This window comes from Pelophylax lessonae, assembly GCF_965119305.1.
Source record: "Pelophylax lessonae genome assembly, chromosome: 2".
Classification (NCBI taxonomy): Eukaryota; Metazoa; Chordata; class Amphibia; order Anura; family Ranidae; genus Pelophylax; species Pelophylax lessonae.
Window position 1 is genome coordinate 538,686,787 of NC_138769.1, and position 21,643 is coordinate 538,708,429.

A 21,643-nucleotide genomic window follows, 5' to 3' on the forward strand; every position below is an offset into this window, starting at 1 on the left:
AACCTGGAAGAGATGCCGAGGGATCACGTCAGCTTCCACAGCGGTGTCTGGGGGTCCGTGTCGGGGCTTCGTTCTAAGGTAAGTGTTTCATAATGAGCTAGTATGCAATGCATACTAGCTCATTATGCCTTTGTCTTGCAGGGTTTTTTTTGTTTTTTTTTTAGTATACTACCGCTTTAAGGCCAGCCAGAGACAGAGCAAATTTCTGCCCTTGGTTGCAATAAAGAAATTAGCTTGACTCCTCCATCAACACAGTGTTAACAGGGGAATCCTTCCTGCTGACTCATTGTATTCTCCCGGTGGGGGAAGCCAGTGATTATTGCTAAAGGCTATAATCAGCCACTAGTGATAATTGCATGTAAAATCCAGTAGGCTTGTTGTACCCAAGTTGATTGTTAAATTTGGGTACATTCAGCCAGCCCATACATGGTTAGAGCCGTCTATGACTGGCCTTAATCTTTACAATTGCTGCCACTCCCACTACTGAACAGACTGCTGGGGTCCAAGGGCCATATACCCAGTACTAAAGGCTAGCATGCGTCTCTGGGCAACAGGTTGGGCACCAGGGTCCTAAGGAGAACCCTGTCACTTGCGATCAAGTCCAGGTCACCAAAACGGTTATTGATTAATAATGTAAAGCAAACACACTCACTGTGTAGGAGGAGATACCACAGTCTCTGTCATTGTGCCTGGGGATGGGGAATATGATGTTCAATGCAAGTACTGCAGTCACAAGCTGTAAACAGAAAAACAAACAATGCGTTATCCACAAGTTCAGCCAAAACATTTCTGGTACCTATGAAAATAATACCGTTGGTCTTCATTTTGAAGCACAGTCAAAAAAAAAAAAAAAAAAGGAGAGAAGGGGGTTCCACCTCTCTGCCAACCCAAGCTAAAATAGACAGATACACTATATTACAAAATCCCGCTCTTAGACTGTAGGGTTCAATATTGAGTTGGCCCACCCTTTGCAGCTATAACAGCTTTAACTCTTCTGGGAAGGCTGTCCACAAGGTTTAGGAGTGTGTCTATGGGAATGTTTGACCATTTTTCTAGAAGCTAATTTGTGAGGTCAGGCACTGATGTGGAGGTGAAGGTCTGGCTCAAAGTCTCCCCTCTAATTCATCCCAAAGGTGTTCTATCAGATTGAGGTCAGGACTCTGTGCAGGCCAGTCAAGTTCCTCCACCCCAAACTCACTCATCCATGTCTTTATGGACCTTGCTTTGTGCACTGGTGCTCAGTCATGTTGGAAAAGGAAGGGGTCATCTCCAAACTGTTCCCACAAAGTTGGGAGCATGAAATTGTCCAAAATGTCTTGGTATGCTGATGCCTTAAGAGTTCCCTTCACTGGAACTAAGGGGCCAAGCCCAACCCCTGAAAAACAACCCCACACCATAATCCCCCCTCCACCAAATGATTTGGACCAGTGCACAAACCAAGGTCCATAAAGACATGGATGAGCGAGTTTGGGGTGGAGGAACCTGACTGGCCTTACCAGATAGAACACCTTTGGGATGCTTTAGAGCGCAGACTGTGAGCCAGGCCTTCTCGTCTGACATCAGTGCCTGACCTCACAAATGTGCTTCTAGAAGAATGGTCAAACATTCCCATAGACACACTCCTAAACCTTGTGGACAGTCTTCCCAGAAGAGTTGAAGCTGTTATAGCTGCAAAGAGTGGGCCAACTCATTATGGAACCCTACAGACTAAGACTGGGATGCCATTAAAGTTCATGTGCATGTAAAGCCCCGTACACACGTACCGATGGTCGGCATACAAATGTTCCTCTTTTCTCCCCGGGATGTCGGTGTCTGCTGAAAAGTGCAAAGACAGCACAAGGACAGCACAAGAATTTTGTCCGCCGACTGCAGAAGTGATGTCATGTAATGGTTAACTTTCCCTGTGTTTTCTATTTTCTGAGCATGCCCAGTCTTGCAAATCTGCGGTCTGTCGGCCGAATTGTGTACTGACAGGCGAACAATCGTCCGTTCTGGTGTCGGCATACAAAAATTTTCATGTTTGCAAGAAAGACTTTTGTCCGCGGATTGTGCGCAGACATCTGTCGGAGGCACCATACTAACACGCGTACAATCGGCAGATCCTTCGTCCACCGACGTTTGTATGCCGACGATCGGTACGTGTGTACGGGCCTTAAAGGCAGGTGTCCCAATACTTTAGGTAATATAGTTTGAATAGTTAATCTGGTTGAAAAAAAGTAAATCCAGTTAAACCAACAGCGAAAACACACACACACACTTTCCTATACCAAGTGTTGATTCAGAGAAAGGCAAAAAACCTTAAGGGTCATTTCACACAGGCTTTCCGGTCAGGTCTGCCTGTCAGTTTTTCGGACGGACCTGATCGGACCCTCCAGTCTCACCTATGGAGCGGGGGAGGTCAGCGGTGACATGCCTGCTGAAACCCGCCGCCATCTGATCCAGTCCACAAACTCCAGACAGAGGGGGGTCCTATTTTCCACTCATCTGGCTGATCGGATGAAAAATTTACATCCGTTACCAATTTCCCTATAGTGGAGAGTGGGACTGTGTCCGTGTCCACAGCAGAGTGAACAGGACCAGTCACCCACCTGCTCAGTGGGGATCAGCGGAGCGATCCCCCACTGAGCAAGCGGAAACAGCAAGACGGAGGCACCCATGTGGAAGGGGCCTAATAAAGCATGATCCAATTTGCTCCAGCAGGGAAAAAAAAAAATCCTTCCTGATCCCCCAAAAGGCAATCGGATATTCCCAGGATAAACTTTACCTATCAAATGTTAGTAACTATCCAGTTATATTATATTTTATATTTTTAATATAATAAAATAAATATTATATTTTTTAAAACAATCTACTGAACTCAACAGAACCAGCTCTTGAGGGAGTCTATTCAACATTTTCACAGCTCTTACTGTAAAGAAGACTTTCTGTATTCTGAGATTTACTCGCTCTACCTCCAGATGTAAGGAGTGCCCCCTTGTCCTCTGTAATGACCTTAACCACTTCAGCCCTGGAAAATTTTACCCCCTTCATGACCAGGCCATTTTTTGTTATTTGCCGCTGCGCTACTTTAACTGTCAGTCCCCGTTCACACTGGGGCGACCTGTGAGGCGACCTGGTCGCCTCACAGGTCGCCTTCCATAGGGAAGCTGCGGACCCGTTCTAATAGGAGCGACACAAGTCGCTCCGACTTAGAAAAAGGGTCCGGAGCTTCATTTGGGCGACCCGGAGCGACCGTCATAGACTTCAATGTTATGAAGTCCGTGTCGGCCGCTCCGAGGTCGCGGCGCGCTGCTTGCACCGCGACCTCGGAGGTCGCCCCACCAAGTCGGATCGCCCCAGTGTGAACGGGGCCTTAAACATGCGTTCATGCAACACTGTAAACAAACAAAATTTATATCTTTTTTTTTAAAAATAGAGCTTTCTTTTGGTGGTATTTGATCACCTAAGCATTTTTTTTATTATTTGCGATATAAACTAAAAATAAAGACCAAACATTTTGGGGGGGAGATTTTTTTACTTTCTTACAAAACATATCCAATAAAAATGTCTTTATAAATTTAGATCAAAATGTATTCTGCCACATATTTTTGGTAAAACAAATCCCAATAAGTGTATATCGATTGGTTTGCGTGTAAGGTATAGTGTCTACAAACCATGGGATAAATACTGGAATTTTTATTTATTTATACAAGTTAAATCATATTCCCCTTCAAAGTGTTACTAAACCCAGGAGCCTGCATTCACTATATCTGCTCTCCCACAGTACTCAGAACATGGAAATTCAGTTATTTTAGTAAATATAAACTGCTAAATACCTTTTCTCCTTAGTAGTATATAGCCCTATAGGACCCCTGACCCTCTGTCTGGACACTGCTAATTGGCCCTGTGCTGATCACATCAACCCTCCCAAAAAAAAAAACTCTCTAGCAATACACACTAAACTGAGCATGTGCCGAGTTCCCCCAAGGCTCTTATATCAGGTGATGGATTGGGGACTCTGGAAGAAGGGGAGGATCACAGAAGACAGGATCAAACAGCCTTTTTACACAATGCGCAGGAATAACACCTTATACAGTGAGTATAACAAGCATGCTTTACTGCATATACGGTTGTCTGTTTAGTAACACTTTAACCTTTTTTACAACAGCCCCTTAAAGGTCTATGATGCCGGGAGGCGGGGCGGAGCAGCACATGCGCTCTCAACGCAGCTGTTGGGAAGCAATTCATGCAAATATTTGGCCCCTCAGCGCCAAGCACCAGGTGCCGAGAGGCTGCATATTTGCGTGGTGCCCGCGCCAAGGGTTTAATCTCCTCTACTCCAGAGAGAATTAATTCAGTTCCTATAATCTTTCCTCATAGCTGAGCTCCTCCATGCCTCTTATCAGTTTGGTTGCCTTTCTCTGCACTTTCTCCAGTTCCCCGATAACCATTCTGTGAACTGGTGCCCAAAACTGAACTGCATATTCCAGATGAGGTCTTACTAATGACATCTCTCTGTGCAGTCCAAACCTCTTAATAGACCCCTTCCCCCACACAGGTGCCTAAGTATGTTTAACAGCGGAAGCCCTGCCAGGTTTTTACTAGTGTTGGTAACCTCACTGGGGAGAGTTAACATGGTTGCAAATCCTTACATATACCCAGTGAAGTGACTGGCCTCAGGTGATATAGAGATGAAACAAATCCTCCTACATAAGTTGTACCTGTTTATCTACATCCATTGAAAGTGCAGAATTTACACAGGATCTCGCAGTCAGCTCTGAAAGGTAGGGAGTGGGGAGCTGAAGTTACATTGGTGAGGAGAGCTCTGGGAGATGAATAGAAGGAAAGAACACCCCCCCCCCCCCCCCGCTTTTATACAGCACACAGGAACAGAGCTGAGGCTGTCAATCAGCTGCAGGACCCTCCCCTGTCACCATTTTTTTCTTGGAGTCAAGAAAACTTGTCAGAAGTGATCCATGCAGATAGCAGAGGAATAAAGCAGCAGCCAGAAATGACACTAGAGAGGAACATGCTTTGTTCATATTTCATGTCTGAGGCTTGCAATCACTTTTATCTTCACACTATATCAAAAAAAAAAAAAAAACCCTTTTAACCCCGTTGCTGCCAGGTCTGTATATCTTATAGGCCTGACAGCAGGGGGATTTACACACATTTGATTGCTTCCACACAACCCCCGTAATGGCACTTCACCCCCCAAATCAACACACGTGCCCACGCCAGGAAGCCTGGGCTTTGCTTCACCATCTGTGGGCCCAGGACTGAGGAGGAGTCACATACACTCTCTTTGTTGCTGACCCAAAAAGCGATGTGATAGACCTTTTAGACCCTGGATGTCTCATTAAAAAGGACCTGTCACCAAAAAATAACTCGTATAGAGGACTTTTTTCCTATATGCGATAAAAAAAAAAAAAGGAAAAATAAAATATAAATTGTAAACAATGACAGTAACATCCAAGCACATAACATTCCCCCTATAAAAAATGTTGAGGACCCCCACATATATGCACGTAGGAACATTAACGCACACATCGGGGGCCCCTACACATAAAAGCAATGACTGCTTTGCACAGCAGAGTGATAGCAATATTTCTAGCATCAGACCTGGTCCGTATCGCTAAACTGATGATTTATAGGAGGAAACCCTATTTTCCATCCGTCCAGGGGATCGGATCAGATGTGAGCGGACAGGCGGTCCGCTCTCATCCGATTCCCCAATAGAGGGCAGCGGGGCTCTGACACCTCCCTCTCTGCACACAGAGTGGAGAGGGAGATGTCACCTGCCTGCTCAGCGGGGATCGGTGGATCGATCCCTGCTGAGCAGCACATTTGTCCACCGACGGAGCGGACCGTGTGAAAGGAGCCTAAGGCTTAACATGTAGGGTATTTACTCAGCTTTTATATTTTAACAAAAAAAAAATAAAAAAAAAAAAAATCGGGTAATTTATTGTGTTTTTGTGCCCTAAATTAACTTAAGTGTATTTTTTACTGAGATTTTGGGTTTCCGAGACCTTTGCAGTATTATCTGACATAAAAAGCTGGCACTTCCACTATTTTATTCTCTAGGATGTCTGCTTTCAGAAAATATACAATGTTTGGAGGGTTTATACAATTATCAGGCCTAAAATGAATTTTCAAACACGTGTGCAAAAAAATCCTGCAAAACCGGCTCTGGCAGCGAAAGGGTTAAAGTATACCTAAAGACATTTTTTGGATAGAGTGGAGAGGCATTATAAAACCTGTTAGGTTAACAATGCTGTCTGTGCCCCTGTTTACGACTGAGCTGTAGCCATCATATCACCTCCTCACATGCTTGTGCTGCCGGTACGCACGGGCAGAGATCTGTGATTGTTGTGTCCTTCGGGCGCAGCTGATCACAGATCAGGGAAAAGATCCAATCACGGCAGCTCTTTACCACTTTATCAACTGTATCCAATCACAGCTGATCACAATGTAAACAGCAAATCCACACTGATAATCAGGGCACTGGTCATGAGTTCCCGGATTATTAGTGCAGCCCCTACAGTGCCCACCAGTGCTGCCAATCAAAGCCACCTATCAGTGAAGGAGAAAAATTACTTATTTACAACATTTTATACCAGAAACTAAGAAAAACATCTTTTTTTTTTAAATTTCGGTCTTTTTTTTTGTTTAGCAAAAAAATCTAAACCCCAAAAAATGACCACCACCAATAGAAAGCTCAATTTGTGTGAAAAAATGTCATATGGGCACAGTGTTGCATGACAGCGCACTTGTCATTCAAAGTGCAAGAGCGCTGGAAGATGAAAATTGGCCTGGGCAGGAGGTGGTATATGTGCCCAGTAGGGTTGCTACCTCATCCCTTTAATCCAGGACACATATTAACCACTTTAGTTTAATCGAGTGTGAAGATCCGCCCGCTTGTGTAAAAGCAGGGGGATCTCTTAAGTGACAGGCAGGGTCAGATTGCAGGGTTCAGCATAGCTGAACCTGCGATCTGTCCTTGTGTCACTCAGTCACCTCCCCCCACACATGTCAGTAAGCACCAGGCAAACATTAACCCCTCCCTCTCCAATAAAATTAACCCCTTCCCTGCCAGTGTCATTTTTACAGTAACAGTGCATATTTATAGCACTGATTACTGTAGTAATGTCACTGGTACCCCCAAAAGTGTCAAAAATGTCAGTCAAGGGTCCGATCTGTCCGCCGCAATGTCGCAGTCCCGCAAAAAAAAAAAAATCGCAGATCGCCGCCATTACTCGTTAAAAAAAAAAAAACACCAAAAATGACAGAAATCTTTCCCTTAGTTAGTAAACGCAATAACTTTTGCGCAAACCAATCAAAATACGCTTATTGCGATTTTTTTTTTTTACAAAAATATGTAGCAGAAAACAAATTGGCCAAAAATGATAAAAAAATTTTGATTTTTTACATTTTTTGGGGGTGAATTTTATATAAAAAAATGTGAAAAATATTGTTATTTTTTCAAAATTTTCGCTCTATTTGTGGGAAAAAAAGGACGTAAATTTCGTTTGGGTACGGCGTTGCCTGACCGCGCAATTGTCCATTAAAGTCACACAGTGCCGAATCGCAAAAAGTGGCCCAGACGTAAGACAGCAAAATCCTCCGGTGGTAAAGTGGTTAATTACACAGGTTCTGAGGCTAATATAATGCACATAAGGCCCCTTTCACACAGGCTTTTCCGATCAGGTCCGTCTGTCAGTTTTTCAGGTGGAGCTGATCAGACACTCCATGTACCCCTATGGAGCAGTGGATGTCAGTGGTGACATGTCCACTGACACCCGCTGCTATCCGCACTGTACCTGTCCGTGAAATCCGGATGGATGGAAAAAACCAGAGTTAGAACTTACCGGTAACTCTGTTTCCAGGAGTCTTCCAGGACAGCCCTTGAGAGATGGAGCTCCTCCTACCAGACCGGAAACACATTGCCATCAGCTCTTAAAAGGCGGTCCCTCAGGCACCTGGTCAGTTTTATCCAAGAACCGAAGGACAGAGCTGAAAAACAGTTAAAGCATAATATGGAACATTACATTAATTTCTTTTATCAATGTATAAGAGAGGGTGGGAACCTGCTGTCCTGGAAGACTCCTGGAAACAGAGTTACCGGTAAGTTCTAACTCTGGTTTTTCCCCAGTCGTCTTCCAGGACAGCCCTTGAGAGGATTAACAAGTACTCACCCAGTTCCTTTTTTAGGGGGGGACCACTGCTTGGAGGACTTTCCTTCCAAACACCTGATCCTGACTACCCAAAACATCCAGACGGTAGTGTCGGACGAATGTTGACATGCTTGACCACGTTGCGGCCTTGCAAATCTGCTCAGGGGTAGCACCGGCTCTTTCTGCCCAAGATGTGGCTAATGCCCTTGTGGAGTGTGCCTTGAGTCCCTCTGGCGGGTCTAGGTGCAAGATTTTGTATCCCTCTGAGATAGCTATCTTGATCCATCTGGCTATGGTTCCCTTTGAAGCCTGCTTCCCCTTGCGTTTTCCTGAGAACAGGATAAACAGGGACTCAGATGTTCTGAAGCCCTTTGTGGCTTCTAAGTAGGCAATAAGGCACCTTCTGACATCCAAATGGTGCAGTTGTTCTTCCTTGTCATTGGATGGCCTATTGCAGAAGGAGGGTAGTGTTATGTCCTGGCTTCTGTGAAAGGTAGAGGCGACCTTGGGTATAAACGTTTGGTCGGTCCTGAGTATGACCCTATCCTCCAAAATCTGTATGAAGGGTTCTCTAACAGAAAGGGCCTGTAGTTCGCTAACTCTGCGAGCGGAGGTTATAGCGATAAGAAAAACTGTCTTCAGGGTAATCGCTCTTAAGGAAGCCTCTGATAATGGCTCAAAGGGTTCCTTAATCAGCGCCCTTAATACGATAGATAAGTCCCAAGTCGGAAATTTACGACAAGGTACTGGTCTAAGTCTAGCAATTGCTTTGCAGAATCTGCTAATGAGGGGATCCTGTTGTAAGGAAGTTTGTAAATAAACTGATAGGGCAGCAATCTGTACCTTAATAGTGCTTAAGGACAGGCCCTTGTCGATACCTTCCTGTAGAAATTCCAGAATTGTAGGCGAGTCAGACTCTCCTTTTTTGGATTGTGCCAACCACAAGTTAAACCTCTTCCAGACTTTCTGGTAAATAGCTCTTGTGACTGGCTTTCGGCTCTGTAGCAAGGTCTTGATCACCTTGTCCGAGAGCCCTTTTAATCTTAAGATGTCTGATTCAGATACCAGGCTGCCAAGTTTAGCATGGCTGGCCTGGGATGAAGTACTGGTCCCTGCGACAGCAGGTTCTGGTTGACGGGTAACATCCATGGTTGTTGATCCGTCAGGGATAGTAGCAGTGAAAACCAAGCCCTCTTCGGCCAGAATGGCGCAATCAGGATTAACGTAGTGTGTTCTCTCCTGAATTTTGCTAGGACCCTTGGGATTAGAAAAAGAGGGGGGAAGGCATAGCATAGTCTGAAAGTCCATGCGGTCTGAAACGCATCTACTGCCATCGGCTGATCTCGAGGATTGAGCGAGCAAAAATCTGGCAGTTTGGTGTTCGCTTTGTTGGCGAATAAGTCTATCTCCGGATAACCCCATCTGGATGTTATCTGTGAGAAGACTCCAGGGTCTAAGGACCACTCCTCTTGTGAGATCAGTTGTCTGCTCAGAAAGTCTGCAAGGTTGTTCTGAGTACCCTTGAGGTGCACTGCTGAGAGGGACTTCAAATTCTGCTCTGCCCAGCGAAGGATTCCCTGTGCTACCCTCATTAAGGTGGGACTTCTGGTTCCTCCCTGCTTGTTTAGGTATGCCACGGATGTTATGTTGTCTGACCTCACTTGTACGTGTTGGCCCCTGAGTTGCTCCTGGAAGGCTGCAATTCCCTTCTCTATGGCCTTCAGTTCCCTGCAATTGGATGAACTGTGTCCTTCTGAAAAGGACCAGGCTCCCTGTGTCCATTGATTCCCTAGATGGGCTCCCCATCCCCAGCTGCTGGCATCTGTTGTTAGGATGCATGAAATCTGAACTGTCCATGGCAGTCCCTTGTGTAGGTTGTTGTGGTTCCTCCACCACCATAGTTCCTGTTTTACTCCTGCTGGGATAAGGACCTCGTCTTCTAGATCTCTGTTCCCGAGGTTCTGTAGGAGGAAAGCTTGTAGTGGTCTCTGATGGAATCTGGCCCACCCGACTGCTGGGATAGAAGACGTCATAAGCCCAAGTACCGACATAATTTGTCTTATTGATTTTGGAAGGTTGGTCTGTAGTTCTGCTGTTCTTCGATCTATGCGTCTTATTTTCTCCTCTGGAAGTATCATCGTTTGTTCTCTTGAGCGGATGATATATCCTAGGAACACTATCTCCTGTGACGGTATGAGGTTTGACTTTTGGGTGTTGATTATCCATCCTAGACGGGTAAGCCATTCCTGAGCCACTATTAGATCCGCGACCAATTTTTCTTTGGTGGGAGCCATGAACAGCAGATCGTCTAGATACGGGATTATATTTATGGCTCTGAGTCTCAGGGGAGCCAGAGCCTCTGCTAGGATCTTCGAGAAAATTCTCGGCGATGACGAGAGTCCGAACGGAAGTGCTCTGCTCTGGAAATGATGGATCCTTTCCCCGATCTTTATTGCTATGCGCAGATGTTTCTGGGATCCCTCCCTTATGGGGATGTGTAGATAAGCATCTTTTAGGTCCATAGTTGCCATAAAACAATCTTTTTGGAGCAAATTCCTTATAGAGTAAATTGACTCCATGCGGAATTTTTTGTACCTTATGGCGGTGTTCAAAGGTTTCAGATTCATTATTAATCGGAATTTTCCTGAGGGTTTCTGTACTAGAAACACATGCGAATAGAAACCCTTTCCTTCCTCTCGTTTTGGTACGGGAACTAGGACCCTTTGATCCACCATCTCGCCTATAAGCAGTGGCAGAGCCTGTGCTTTTGCCGGGTCCCTTGGTAGATTGGTAATTGTCAATCTTGAGGGGGGTTTTCTGCCGAATTCCAAGGCATAACCCCTCTCGATGACTCCCCTGACAAAATTGTTGGAGGTTAGTTTTTGCCATTGGGGGAGGAATCTCTCCAATCTTCCTCCCACCTGGCCTCCAGCGTCACTGGGTCTTGGGATTTTGGCCAGGAGGGTTAAAGAGCACATTTGCCCTTGATTTCCCCTTCTGGCCCGTCCAGTGCTTCTTCGGCCTTCCTGTATCCGTTTGACCTCGGTCTTCCCTGGCTTGTCCCCTATAGGGACGAAAAGTCTTCCTTTGAAAGGTCCTCTTTTTGAACGGGAAGGTTTTCTTTCTGTCCGCCGTCCGTTCTAAGGCTTCATCCAATTTTGTGCCAAAGAGGAATTTTCCCGAAAATGGGACACTGCATAATCGCAGTTTTGATGCTGTGTCTCCGGACCAGGTTTTGAGCCATAATGCTCTTCTGGCTGAGACGGAAAGCGCCGCTGACCTGGCTGACAATTTTACTGCTTCTGTTGAGGCATCCGAAATAAAGCCTACTGCCTTAAAGAGCATAGGGAAGGACTTTAGTACCTCTTCTCTTGGGGTACCTGCCGTCAGGTGTTCCTGTAGTTGCTTGAGCCAGAACTCAAAGTTCCTTGCTACACAAGTTGTAGCTAACGCGGGCCTTAAATTGGCCATAGCCGTATCCCATGAACGTTTTAAGATGATATCGTTCCGTTTGTCCATGGGGTCCCCTAGGTGTCCCATGTCTTCAAAGGCCAAGTCCGAATGTTTGGACACTTTAGCCAGGGGGGCGTCTAACCTTGGCGCCTGGTTCCACACTGATTCCTCATTGTCATCAAAAGGGAATCTTCTTTTTAAGGAACCTGAAAAGAATGGTCTCTTTTCAGGTTCTGACCACTCTTTGAGTACCAAATCCGTCATAAGTTTATGTACCGGGAATACTCTAGCCTTCTTTTTGTTCAGGGCTTGATACATCTTATCGTGTCTAGATAAGGGGGCCTCCTCTTCCTTTATTTCCAGGGTCTCATAAATGGCCCCCAGAAGATCCTGGACCTCCTCTATGGAGAGTTTGTATCCGGTGGGTATGACGGCCTCCCCCTGTCCTTCTTCCTGTCCAGAATCTGACTGGGAGGAGTTTGGGTCCATGACCCTCGAGGGGTCTTCCCTGCTCAGTACTGGTTCCCCTGAACCTGAGGCTACGGGAGTAGGCGGGGAGGAGGGGCCTGGTGGAGTAGTGGTGGGTACTTGCACCTCTGCGATTAATTTCCTGAAGGACGCAAAGGTAGAATGTACCTCGTCCTTAAAGGAGGAGAGAAATTTTGAGAAAGGTGAATCCTCCTCAGCTTTCAATATGGCCGAGATGCATGCTGGGCATAGGGTCTTTGAGTAGTTGGAGGAAAGCCTGGTGGCACAGGAGGGGCATTTTTTCTTTTCAGTCTTAGAAGTTCCTTTAGAGGGTTCCTTCTAAGAAAGGGGTACATAGGCAAATATCTTTACTTGTGACCACACAAAGAGAGAGGAAAAAAAAAAAAATATTTTTGGAAAACAAAAAACCCTCTCTGTGCCTCCCTGTTACACTGACAAGTCCTATAAGGACTCTTCAGTGCTTCACCCCTTCCACCACCACTATGCTGCATACTGTTCACAGGAGAAGGATACTGGCAAGTGCCAGCCTACCTGTGCTGAGCCGGTGTTCGTCTCCCCTGCGGTGTGTGGAACCTCCATCGCCTTGTTAGTGGGATCCGCACTGCATCCGGCATGCTGTGCAGGCTTCCTCTTCCTTTTACACCGGCTCCGGCCCTCCCCTTCCTCTCTGCGCCTGGAGGCCGGAACCGTGACCTCCGGCGCACAGCGATGACGTCACCGCCGCCGGAAGTGACGCACCGCGTCTTCCGGTTCACGGTACATCCAGCGAGGCCGCAGAGCGGCCCTGCCGCATATACCGCTTGGTGTGCGGTCATCACTGCCCTCTCCCTCGCCGGGCCCTGGAGAGAGTGGGGAGCGGGGAACTCCATCGTCTGTGGAGGGAACCCGAGGCCATGGCTGCTCCTGCTGTAAGGTGAGGGTCCCAGGCTGTTGCGGTGTCTTCCCGGACAGTCCTGAGTAATGGAGCTCATCCAGCCCTCTAAGGTGGTTCCTCCTGGCAACATGTCTCCTCGGAGTGAGGAAACACAAAAAACTGACCAGGTGCCTGAGGGACCGCCTTTTAAGAGCTGATGGCAATGTGTTTCCGGTCTGGTAGGAGGAGCTCCATCTCTCAAGGGCTGTCCTGGAAGACGACTGGGGAAACCTATTTTCCATCCGATCTCCCATAGAGGAGAGCAAGGATCTGACAGGTCTGTCTCTGCAAAGTAAGCGGAAACGGACCTGTCATATGCCTGCTCAGCGGGGTTCGGCGATCGATCCCCACTTGAGCAAGACGGAGTCCGCCGGGTAGAAAGCCAGTGTGAAAGGACCCGCAGGCACTGAGTTTAATTACCACCTTAACCGCTTGCCGACCGCCTCACAAAGATTTACTGCGGCAGGATGGCTCGGCTATGTATAATCACATAGATCTACGTTATTATGTGCACAAGGTTTCGGCAGCCCTCCCGCTGTGATTAGACACAGCGGGAGCCTGGCCGTAGGTAGGACGCTCGATCGCCGCCGGCCTCCCGCAATCTTCGGCTAGAATGACAGAACAGCCACCTTCCTATGTAAACAAAGCAGGCGGCTTTTCTGTCAGAGAGGCAGGGAAAGATCGTGTGATTCAGCTAAGTTAAAGCGGAGTTCCACCCAGTGAACGTTTTTTTAATAAAAATACCCCCGGGACAGTCAGGGCTAGTACATTCCACAATGCATAGCCTCTGATCTGTCCCGGGTTGCAATTACCTTTTAGAAGAAATACTTACCTTGAAAATGTATTGTCCAGCGCTGCCATCTCAGGTGTGGGCAGCTTAAAGCCAGCGCGATCCTCTTCTGTGTCCTCTTCCGTCTTCTTCGGTCCCACAATGCACTGCACCGGCCCCGCCGTCACTTCTGATGCCACAGCGTCATCCCTGCACAGCTTCTGGGCATGCCCAGAAGCTGTTTAGCAAGGTATGACGGAACCTGCACCGGAACTGACGTCGGGGGCCGGTGCAGGCGCATTGATTCCTGGGAGCGATGACGTTCAGCTCCCAGGAATCATTGCAAGCCAGGAAGTGGACGACTCGCCGCGGCCGCCGAGGGGAGGAAGAGGAAGTAAGGTGAGTATATTTTCTTCTAAACCAGGTAAGTAAAAAAAAAAAAAGAAAAAATTGCGATTATCCATTTGTTTTTCAGGTGACCCGGAGCGAGAAGATGGAAGTATAATTTTAGGGTGGAACTCCACTATAAGCTAAGCTAAGGTAAGCTGAATCACTGATCTCTCTCTGCTTCTGTCCAACCCATCCCCCCAAACAGTAAGCACAATAGGGAACACATTTAACCCCTTGATCACCCCCAGTGTTAACCCCTTCCCTGCCTGTGTCATTTATACAGTAACAGTGCATATTATTTAGCACTGATTACTGTATAAGTGCCGGTTCACACTTGTGCGAGTGCCGGGTTCGCATGTAATATCGGAGCGCACTGCTCCGACATTACATGCGATCGGCTGTGCGGTGCGAGTTTAGCCATACAGTTTGTATGGCTAAATTCGCATCGCACCCGCAGCAAACACGCACAGGAGGCATTTTTGCAGCCGCATCAGGATCGGATCGCACAGCGGTTCACACTTGTGCGATCCGATCCTGTACGAACTGCACGATCGCACTGCGATATGCGATCAAACTGGGGGTGTCGTTAAGATTACATTGACACCCCCAGCGTATCGCATATGGCAGTGTGAACTGCCGGGGGTGCGTGTGCGATGCGGGAACAGGCTGCGAATTCGCAGCCTTCCCGCATCGCATAAGTGTGAATCGGCACTTAATGTCACTGGCCCCCAAAAAGTGTCAAAAATGTCAGTTAGGGGTCTGATCTGTCTGCCGCAATCTCGATAAAAAAATCGCTGATCCATTACTATTAAGAAAAATAAAAAAATAAAAAGTCCATAAATCTATCCCGTAGTTTGTAAATGCAATAACTTTTGCGCAAATCAATATATGCTTTTTGGGATTTTTTTTTTTTACCAAAATATGTAGCAGGATACAAATTGGCCTAAACTGATAAAAAAAATTGATTTTTTTAATTTTTTTTGGAATGTTTTAGAGCAGAAATATATTTAGAAAATATTGGTGTTTTTTCAAAATTGATGAAAAATTTTTGTGCTATAAAAAAAATCTTAAGCCCCGGAAGATTTTACCCCCTTCCTGACCAGGGGGTATTTTGCGATTCGGCACTGCGTGACTTTAACGGACAACTGCGCGGTCTTGCGACGCTGTACCTAAACGAATTTGACGGTCTTTTTTTCCCACAAACAGAGCTTTCTTTTGGTGGTATTTGATCACCTGTGCGATTTTTTGATCATGCGCTATAAACAAAAAAAGAGCGTCAATTTTGCAAAAATCGCAATATTTTTCACATTTTTTTATATGAAATTCCCAAAAAAAAAATGTAAAAATCAAATTTTTTTAACATTTCGGCCAATTTGTTTTATGCTACATATGTTTGGTAAAAAAAAAAAAAAAACGCAAAAAGCGTATTTTGATTGGTTTGCGCAAAAGTTATCACGTTTACTAACAAAGGGAAAGATTTTTGTCATTTTTGGGTTTTTTTTTTAACGCGTAATGGCGGCGATCTGTGATTTTTTTTGCGGGACTGCGACATTGCGGCGGACAGATCGGACCCTTGACTGACATTTTTGACACTTCTAGGGTTACCAGTGACATTTCTACAGTAATCAGTGCTATACATATGCACTGTTACTGGAAAATGACACTGGCAGTGAAGGGGTTAACTTTTTTTTGAGAAGGAGGGGCTGTGTGTGTCCCTAGGGGCGTGATTCTAACTGTGATTGGCTGTGGCTTGGGCTGTAGGAACAATGATCAACGGCCCTACATAGTAGAACCATGTGATCATTGTTTCTACACAGGGGAGAATGACAGGCGGCTTGTTTACACTAGCCGCCTGCCTTTCTCCCTCTGCAGCGGCGATCGCAGTGACCGGCGGACATCGGGTCCGCTGGTCACGCGCGGGGGGGGGGGGGTTCGTGACCACGCGGGGGCGCGCACTTGCTCCCTAGACCCTCACAGGCTAGTGACGTAGATGTAAGTCACTTTGCCTGTGAGGGGCTGACTGCCGACGTAAATCGTCGTTAGGCAGTCGGCAAGTGTTTAAATACCACCAAAAGAAAGCTCTATTTGTGGGGGGGGGGGGGGGGGACATCAATTGTATTTGGGCACAGCGTTGCACGACCGCGCAATTGTCAGTTAAAGCAATGCAGTGCCGAACCACAAAAAATGGCCTGGTCAATAAGGGGGGTAAAACCTTCCGGAGCTGAAGTGGTTAATCAGCCACAGAACCTGTGTAATTAATATGTGTCCTGGTTTAAAGGGATTAGGTGGTAACCCTAGTGCCCAGCAGGCAAGGGGTTAAGGAGACCCCCCTTCCTATGTGCCTTGTTTACCGTTACCATGGAAAATGAAAGTAAATATTAAAAGGAAAATCTTCACAAAACTTCTATCCTTTACTTATTCTATTCAAAGCTATAGCAGTGGTGTGTAGAGCACTCGCTCCTGGGCACTGCCAGGGCTCCGCACAAGGGGCCACACTGACAGCCTGTTATAAGGAGGAGGCTCTCCCCACTCTATGACAGCTCCATAGGAAATGATCGGTGACCACAACAACAGAAGGAGCTTCCTGGGGCAGTCAGTGTACTGCAACCTCCATAGTCCTGAGGAGATAACACCATTCCACAACTCACCGTACACCGCCCGAGCAAACCTCCACCTGCCGCTCACTCTGCAGCCTCACTGTCCGCCGCCGGGAAAGTTCTGGATTCGCCGGGCACTTACTACAGCTATCAACGAGGAGAGGCGCACACAGAGCGGCTGTACACTGTACGTCAGCGCCCTCTGCTGCTCGGAGGAACATAGGCAGACCAGGCTTCCGCACTGACACGGGATTTTTCCTACACAGAAGAAGAGTATGTGGGAGATGTCATATCCCTCCTCCTCTCACCCCCCCTGTACACCCCCTATGGACTAGAGCAGTATTTATATCTCTGCTATGGACCTGTGTATTCACTACTAACCCTCACTAGAAACCATATCCCTGTGTGCAGTCTATTGCATTAGGAGGTGCACCACCAAGCTCAAACACACTTTCCTGTGTGTATGTATGTATATATATGTATATATATATATATATATATATATATATATATATATATATATATATATATATAGCAACCTCCTAGGTAGGTGCTGGGTAAAGGCATTGTTTTGCTCCATCTGTTTATCAGGGGAGCCTGCTCAGTAGTTTTGCCTGTTACATGTGTGATTCACTTGGTCTGAGGGAGTGTATCCAATAGGAGAGCCTGTTGGACAGTGGAGGAAACCCAGCCAGTGACACACAGGCTTTTGTAGCTGTCCCAGTGGGCTGGCACAGAGAGTGGTGCATTCTGGGATTGGCTGTAAAAGCCAGGGGCACATGTGACAGGGCGTCTTTGGGTGCCAGGTCCCAGGAGGAGGGTGACATTTGTCTCTCCTCCTGTCGGCAAGGAAGGTGGTCACAGGCAGTCGGCCTAGTGGATCCAGTGTGTGATGCTGAGCCAAGAGGTCCAGGATACCGACAAGTGGAGCTGAAGACAGAGCAACCCAGGGAAAAACAGTGTCCGTGAGTTGCGGGAAACTTGCCAGGGGTCTGCCCAGGAAGGGAACCACTCCAGTGGAGAGTCAGTGGACAAGGGGATATCATGCAGGGGAAGTGAGAAAGGGGGTGCCAAGTCAGGACCCTGAAGAGAAATCCAGTCAGGAACCTATTTTTCACTTCAGTGGCAAGGTGAAGCAGCAGCCTTGCCACACTCATTACAGTTCGTGTCGTCAGAAATTGTGTATAGTTCAAGTTGGGGTATCCCACTCATCCCTTCTCCCATCCAAGTTCCAAAATAAAATACAAAAACCAAATCCCCTGGACTGTTCATTGTCTGAGCCAAGTCTTAAAGTGATACGTTTTACGGACTGTTGCTATGGGTAACCCAGGGCAATCCACACTAAGCAGCTCCTTAGGGGGCAGTACTACATATACAGTGGGTACGGAAAGTATTCAGACCCCCTTACATTTTTCACTCTTTGTTATATTGCAGCCATTTGCTAAAATCATTTAAGTTCATTCTTCTTCCTCATGAATGTACACATAGCACCCCATACTGACAGAAAAACACAGAATTGTTGACATTGTTGCAGATTTATTAAAAAAGAAAAACTGAAATAGCACATGGTCCTAAGTATTCAGACCCTTTGCTGTGACACTCATATATTTAACTCAGGTGCTTTCCATTTCTTCTGATCATCTTTGAGATGGTTCTACACCTTCATTTGAGTCCAGCTGTGTTTGATTATACTGATTGGACTTGATTAGGAAAGCCACACACCTGTCTATATAAGACCTTCCAGATCACAATGCATGTCAGAGCAAATGAGAATCATGAGGTCAAAGGAACTGCCTGAAGAGCTCAGAGACAGAATTGTGGCAAGGCACAGATCTGGCCAAGGTTACAAAAAGATTTCTGCTGCACTTAAGGTTCCTAAGAGCACAGTGGCCTCCATAATACTCAAATGGAAGACGTTTGGGATGACCAGATCCCTTTCTAGAGCTGGCCGTCCGGCCAAACTGAGCTATCGGGGGAGAAGAGCCTTGGTGAGAGAGGTAAAGAAGAACCCAAAGATCACTGTGGCTGAGCTCCAGAGATGCAGTCAGGAGATGGGAGAAAGTTGTAGAAAGTCAACTCTCACTGCAGCCCTCCACCAGTCGGGGCTTTATGGCAGAGTGGCCCGACGGAAGCCTCTCCTCAGTGTAAGACACATGAAAGCCCGCATGGAGTTTGCTAAAAAACACCTGAAGGACTCCAAGATGGTGAGAAATAAGATTCTCTGGTCTGATGAGACCAAAATAGAACTTTTTGGCCTTAATTCTGTGTGTGGAGAAAACCAGGCACTGCTCATCACCTGTCCAATACAGTCCCAACAGTGAAGCATGGTGGTGGCAGCGTCATGCTGTGGGGGTGTTTTTCAGCTGCAGGGACAGGACGACTGGTTGCAATCGAGGGAAAGATAATGGCGGCCAAGTACAGGGATATCCTGGACAAAAACCTTCTCCAGAGTGCTCTGGACTCTGGGCCGAAGGTTTACCTTCCAACAAGACAATGACCCTAAGCACACAGCTAAAATAACGAAGGAGTGGCTTCACAACAACTCCGTGACTGTTCTTGAATGGCCCAGCCAGAGCCCTGACTTAAACCCAATTGAGCATCTCTGGAGAGACCTAAAAATGGCTGTCCACCAACATTTACCATCCAACCTGACAGAACTGGAGAGGATCTGCAAGGAGGAATGGCAGAGGATCCCCAAATCCAGGTGTAAAAGACTTGTTGCATCTTTCCCAAAAAGACTCCTGGCTGTATTAGATCAAAAGGGGCTTCTACTAAATACTGAGCAAAGGGTCTGAATACTTAGGACCATGTGATATTTCAGTTTTTCTTTTTTAATAAATCTGCAACAATGTCAACAATTCTGTGTTTTTCTGTCAGTATGGGGTGCTATGTGTACATTCATGAGGAAGAAGAATGAACTTAAATGATTTTAGCAAATGGCTGCAATATAACAAAGAGTGAAAAATTTAAGGGGGTCTGAATACTTTCCGTACCCACTGTATATTTCACCCACTGATACCCATTGTTGGTATCAGTGGGTGAAACAGTGCCCCAATGGCCAGATAAATGCAAGCAAATGGCCACAACTGGTCCCAGGGTCACAGTTTGAAGACCAGGTTTGGAGAAATAAGTATTAAGGTTAACTGTTTAGGAGCAATACCAATTACCGTATGTCATATCCAATATTACTGCTATTACTATTCTTCTTCGTTGCTGACTCCTAACTTTTTCCAAGGCAATGAGATCTTATACCTTACTATTAGTAAGCTTAAAAATAAATCCTTGCACTGCTCTCCCCTCTTCTCTGGAAACTTATATCCACAATAATGTTCTCTGGTAGTGTTTTGACTATAGCTCCGTACACACGTACCGATCGGCCGATTGTCGGCTTGTTAGTATGATGCTTCCGACAACCGACAGCGCATTTTCGGCCAAACAGAATCGGGTGTGCAGGCATTAAAATTTTTGTTGGCCAACACCAGAACGGCCGATTGTTCGCCAGTCAGTACAGATTTCGGCCGACAGACAGCAGATCAGCAAGACTGGGCATGCTCAGAAAAGAAAAAAGACAAGGAAAGTTAACCATCACATGACATCACTTCTGCAGTCGGCTGTTGTTGGCCGACAAAATTCGTGTGCAGTCTTTTGCAGTTTTCAACAGACACGACAGCCCTGGACAAAAGACGGCCGATCGTTCCGCCGACGATCAGTACGTGTGTACAGGGCTTATTCCTGCTACCTGTCCTTGATTTAAGCATACTTTCTGTTGAGATCAGTTTCACATATTGTCACAGTTGACTCCAAGTGTAACAGAGAGCCTCCATGGTCTGTAGTTCCACACACGTGATAGAGCTACAGAAAGATTCTCAGTCGGGTGTTATGACCACTATAGTATGAAAATTTTGTCCTGCACCTCTTATAGAAATGAGAAGAAACTGGTCGCACACCGCAGTTGTAATCCAATAAAACATCCTTTATTCTTTAAAGTGTAAGTTCACCTTTACAGAAAATCTTTGAAGTTACACTGGACCCCCTTCCTCACCCCCCTGGTCCCGCTGACCTGGAGTCCCGCGATCACCCGCTGTGAGACATCAGATCATCACTTTACCGGCCTGGGGATTTGAAATCCCGTGGCTTAAAGGAGTTGTAAATTCTCAAGGTCGCCTGACAGGTCGCCGTAGGTCGCCTTCCATAGAGAAGCTGCGGACCCGTTCTAATAGGAGCGACACAAGTCGCTCCGACTTAGAAAAAGGGTCCGGAGCTTCTTTGGGGCGACCCGGAGCGACCTGCATAGACTTCAATGATATGAAGTCCGTGCCGGCCGCTCCGAGGTTGCGGTAGACCTAAGGAGAAAACAATAATAAATAATTGCTTAATAGCTAATGTTTCTTCTGGGGTAAGCAGAGGCCAGGAAATGTCAAATGACATATGAAGACAATCGGATCACGTTTTCCACATTTAGTGGTGCTCTGTTATTTATTGGCAGCTTACATTATAAAGAAGAATGAAGGAAGAACAGCCTGAGGAAATGTTGTCAATGTATTACAGCAAACACAAAAATGGTTTGTCTGCATTCTCCATTTGCACCACTAGATGGCCTAAATACCAAAGACATAGACTTGTTTCATTTTTTTTTTTTTTTTAAATACACAGAATAATCTTCAGTAATGTTTTAGAAATATTCATGAAAATGCATTTTATTTACAGGACAAGTCTGGTCTAATTAACAAAAAGATTGCTTGAAAAACATCTAAAATCATTAAATACAATCATTAGACCACTCTTCTTCCTAGGAGGTCCCTTTCACACGGGAACTGGTGCAAAAACAGGGGGTTGGAGCAAATTTTTAGCTTGTCTCAGCCACTGGTAAGCTGGCTGC

At 46.3% G+C, this 21,643-nt stretch overlaps 1 protein-coding gene across 1 annotated transcript in view; it reads right to left on the reverse strand.

The window, feature by feature from the left end:
- Positions 1 to 16,943, reverse strand: part of SUGT1 (SGT1 homolog, MIS12 kinetochore complex assembly cochaperone) — a 324,599-nt gene extending 307,656 nt beyond the window's left edge. Inside the window, exons 1-2 of the mRNA XM_082245037.1 lie at positions 16,816 to 16,943; positions 653 to 736 (exon numbers count right to left, since the gene is read on the reverse strand). Of these exons, the coding sequence (XP_082101163.1) occupies positions 653 to 684 (32 nt within the window). The 5' untranslated portion in view covers positions 685 to 736; positions 16,816 to 16,943. The remainder of the gene's footprint in view (positions 1 to 652; positions 737 to 16,815) is intronic.
- Positions 16,944 to 21,643: the final 4,700 nt, after the last annotated feature.